This window comes from Notothenia coriiceps, unplaced genomic scaffold (genome assembly GCF_000735185.1).
Source record: "Notothenia coriiceps isolate Sejong01 unplaced genomic scaffold, NC01 NC01_scaffold00028443, whole genome shotgun sequence".
Lineage (NCBI taxonomy): Eukaryota > Metazoa > Chordata > Actinopteri > Perciformes > Nototheniidae > Notothenia > Notothenia coriiceps.
The window spans coordinates 30,191-34,882 of record NW_011361144.1 but is presented as its reverse complement, the minus strand read 5'-3'; the positions used below and the strand labels follow the sequence as shown (position 1 = coordinate 34,882).

General features: G+C 40.3%; 1 protein-coding gene across 1 annotated transcript in view; it reads right to left on the bottom strand.

Annotated features, from left to right (window-relative positions):
- The window catches only part of gpr176 (G protein-coupled receptor 176), a 21,893-nt gene that overhangs the window by 11,604 nt on the left and 5,597 nt on the right, over window positions 1-4,692 (bottom strand). Inside the window, exon 2 of the mRNA XM_010785946.1 lies at window positions 1,163-1,415. Coding sequence (XP_010784248.1) covers window positions 1,163-1,415 — 253 coding nt within the window. The remainder of the gene's footprint in view (window positions 1-1,162; window positions 1,416-4,692) is intronic.

Genomic DNA, 4,692 nt, shown 5'->3' with positions numbered 1-4,692 from the left:
CTTGCTCAAGGGCACACTAGTGGTGGTGTTCCAGGTGGGATTTGAACTCACAACCCTCCGATCTTCAGCCCACCTCACTCTCCATTAGACCAGGGGTTCCAAACCTTTTTTCCCAAGAGCCCCCCCAAATGACTCTTGTTGGAAGTTGCGCCGTTTGTGTGTGTGGGGGGGGAGAAACAGCGATAATTAATGTTTAAAAGTCTAAAAAATGCTACAACTACTGTCACAAACTGGATGAATGTGAAGTATTTTGTTAAAGGAGGATGAAAGCGTAATTAAGGAGCACTATTGGAGTGACTTTGATGGTTATTGGACTCAGGATTAATTCATTTGGATTCCCGCTGTATGAAGAAATTAAAGGACGGCGCAAGTGGAAACAATTCACAAAGGGATTAAACTGTTTAAAACACATGCTCAAAGTAAACCGGATTTTGCCGATATGTTTATGTGGATTAAAAAGTCGTAAATAATCTACAAAATGGAGGAGACCGATCTGATTGGAGCAACTGTGACAAATAATCCAACTGAAACCAGCATGGACAATGACTATGTTTTAAAAATGCGCTTATGCAGACAAGCCTGGTTTGGACACTTTACGGGCAGAAGAAACATTTATATTAAAGAAAGAATTATACATTTCTGTCTTTTTATGCCTTTAATAGCTACTAACTTGAATTGTTATTCAAATTAATTAATCAATTATTTTTTATATTTTATTGTAATGTAGTGACAAGGCTTTTAGTGACAATCATGTATTGCTTTACAATTATAAGTAAAAAAAAAAAAAGTCTAAATATGATATTTGGCCTCAAATCATCTGAGGCCTGGCGCCCCCCCCTGCGATTTTTGGCGCCCCCCAGGTTGGGAACCACTGGTATAGATCACCTGTTTAATGTCGAGTGCGGATGACAGAGGGTGAGTTTGTGCTGTCATTTTATCTGTTGACCGTTTTTGTCCCTATAGTTATTATGTTTGGATTTTGTTTATTAAATATCGTCAAACTATCTGACTTCAGTAGGCCTACAGACTTTCTCTTTGAAAACGTGTCGCAGAATATAGCCAAGCCTCTCGGCGACTCAAACTGAACTGGAAATTGAGCCGCCACAACTTATATGTAGCCTACTACTCATGTGTGGAAACAAGTGTGTTTTCCTGGGCTGACCTGTCGAGGGCGATGGCGCTGAAGCTGAGCACCGTGACGGAGCAGAAGAGCTTGTGGAGGAACTTGATGGCCTTGCAGAGAAGCAGCGTGTGGAGCCACCAGCAGCAGCGAGGACTCGCTCCCAGCGCCACGTCGAAGGGAACGCAAGCCAGCCCGGCGCAGATCCCAGAGCACGCCAGGTTCTTGATGAATCGGTTGGTCACAGATTTGAAGACGTTCGTGCAGCAGGTGCACCACAACACAGTGGCATTTCCTGTGGGGACGAAGTGTAGGGATTTAGAAACTAACACTTCATTTCCAAACCTGTGTAGAAAAGTTTATTTTCTGCACATATTGCTTGGCTAGTTTTGTTTCTTTTTAAAACTCCCTTTTTACTACTAAAAGGCTTACAAAAAAAAGGCCTTTGAACAATTGGACAGATTCTTAGGAACCAGGAGGGATGGCACGTGAATAAAGGAATTTTCTTGGCAGAGCAGAAAAGACTTCTGGTCGCCCTTAGTTTCTTTTGAGCGTGCCAACATTAAGTGAGTGATAGCTGTTAACATGTATCATTTAAAGTCAAATACTATGTATTACTATAAAGTGTGATGTATTTTGATTCTTTTGTTTTAACATGTCTTTCACAGGACAGAAATATATCTTTGTGCTATTATTTTTGCCACTTGCCATGTGCCCTGATGTAACCTGTCCATCTGGATGTAACTAAAGCAAGAAACCGTTGAATATTACTGGGCATTTATAAAGGCTAATTCCCTGGATCATTATGTTTCCTCTTGTAAGTTTCTCATATAATGTCATTTCCCTCTCACTGTCAAGAAAGACAAAATGTGGGTTGCCTGGATATTCTAAATTGCTCATCGGTATGAAAGAAGGGGGACAGTCTAATTTAAGTGCGTGAGCCACATAGAAGGATCAGCACAGAGACTGTATGGAAAAATAAAGGAGTATTGCATGCACTGAGAATAAAGCTTTATTCATATAACATAGATATCTGATTAGTTGCAGGCTCCTCATTTTACACCATCATTGAGTTTTCCTATGAACTGATTCCTTTTTAAGGCCAAAACTGATACCTTGAACTGATGTCTAATTCAAATGGTGTGCCACAATACAGTCAGTTGGTTTTATCAATATACATTACAAACTTTCAGGAAAAGTCACATTTTTCATTTGTAAATGCAAACACAGATTTCTTTCTGCTTGTTGCACTATATTTTGGATATACGCAGACATGAATATACAAATTGCAGTCCGTTTGAACAGATTTGCTCTTTTAAAACGATATATCTGTATTAATTTGGAGGAAAACTAGCAACTGGCAAAGGTGTGATGGCACACAGACCTTTCAGGTAATTCTGTAGAAGCCTTTCACTCAGCTTCACAAAATCCCATCTGAAGGTGTTTTCAAAAAGGACCAATAAGGATTATTCTGTCAAAGAAGAAGAACGATCAAATAACGTTTCTAAAACAAATTTAGAGCTTTTTGCAGGGTGAAAAAATCAATTAAATCTAAACTGAGAGTGACAGCACTTGATAAGGTACAAGCGGGGAAACTGACATTTCTACGTTAAGATCCCTCTATCATTTGGAGCAACAGGACAGCAATGGTTGTTAATTAGGTTTTGAAAATAATTCGGGGCATACGGGGACACGTGTGGCATCAGCCTCTCCAAATGTAATTACCCGCAGAGTGTGAGCTGTGCTCTCATTGTGAGAGACGGAGCAAGATGTTCCCTGCTGAGGAAAAAAACATGTCATTTCTTCCTGCAGGTTATTTGTTCCCCTGTCTGTAAATGTTCAGTACACAGTCTGAAAAACAAACACTCAACATCAATTGCCAGGAAAACAAATCTGTTTACAGCTTACAAAGATATTAAAGCTATCAAATCAAGGTTATATATCAAAATAATTACGAGTGGATGGGGAAGTTGAATTGTAGCCGGAGAGGTTTTAGATGGAGCTGTTTTTAAGGGAACATTTTGTGCTTTGTTGCTGGTTTCCAACTGAAAAGGGTTTCATAGCAGCACACAGGAGTAGTATTTCAGGGGAACCCTAATGAAGCTGTAATTAATGCTCTAAAAGCGGAATCACATGGGATAATAACACGAGCACAGATACTCATCGTTTCAAAAAAAGAAGGTATTTTGTTATTGCCTTACGAGACATCCCATTAGCGCTTTCTGACAAGCACCGCTGTTGTCAACATTGCTTGTCTGGGCTCTTTCAAAACAGGTGAGAAGACAATGTTACAAATACTTGACTAAGAAATAATATTGTCATGGTTATAAAAAAGGATGTTGACTGCTGATAGGAAACAGGGGTCCTTTGTGTCAAACATGTTCTTTATCCACCTGGTTTTATGGTTTTTAATAAAACACCACAGCAATTCCTTCTTGGATTCGAAGCACCAAGAGTCATCACTTCCATCGTCAGTTTAGTTCCTGTTTGTAAAAAACTATCATTTCTGATCTATTGCCAGACTGGAAACTCAATGTAAAATGATTCTGCAGGACCCAGATTAAGTTCAATGTTTGTAAACTTCTTGCGTTCTGCAATTTTAATGAACTTAAGGTCCAAGTTATGGAAAATCGTGGCTATGGCAAAAACATTTTGATGTATAATTAGAACGAAACAAAGACTGCAGTTGATTGTAATCTCATTAGTATTTGGTCATTGAACAAAATAAACATTTTACACAGATATGGCCGTAGATGTAATGTGAGGGAATCACAAAAGCTACAATTGATCATGCAGAAGAACATAAATGTGTGTAAGGCAAGGCAAGTTTATTTATATAGCACCTTTCAACACAAGGCAATTCAAAGTGCTTTACAAAAATGAAAGACATTAAGAAAATGGCATTTAAAATCAGTCATTAAAAAGCAAAGATAATAAAATAAACATTCAAAGTTACAGTGCAGTTTAAGATATGAATAGTTCAATAAAAAGCAGCGGCAAAAAGAAAAGTATTTAGCCTGGATTTAAAAGTAGTCAGAGTTGCAGCGGACCGGCAGATTTCTGGGAGTTTGTTCCAGATATTTGGAGAGTTTTTCGTACCTGTCTCGGTCTCGTTGCTGGCCTGGGGAGGTATCCTCTGAGACGACGGAGGATTGAGACGAGTCGACTCCGGCTTGCGGCGGACGACGAGCGGTGATTTCGGAAGCGACATTCCTCCGCATGACTACGACTTCCCGGCGCCTCCTTAGGTCTCTGTCCTTCCTCCACTCCTGTCCCAGGTTCCTCTACAGACCCTGCTACGACCGTAGTGGCTCGGTGCCTCTTGTCCGAGGACCTGCCACCGACGTCTCCCTTCTGTATTTCTTGGTGTCAGTCCCTAGTACCGATGTAGATACACACACACACACACACACACACACACACACACACACACACACACACAACACACACACCACACACACACACACACACACACACCACACCACACACACACACACCACACACACACACACACACACACACATAGACACGATAGACACAAAAGACTGGGAAACAAGTCAAGGTGGCGAAGT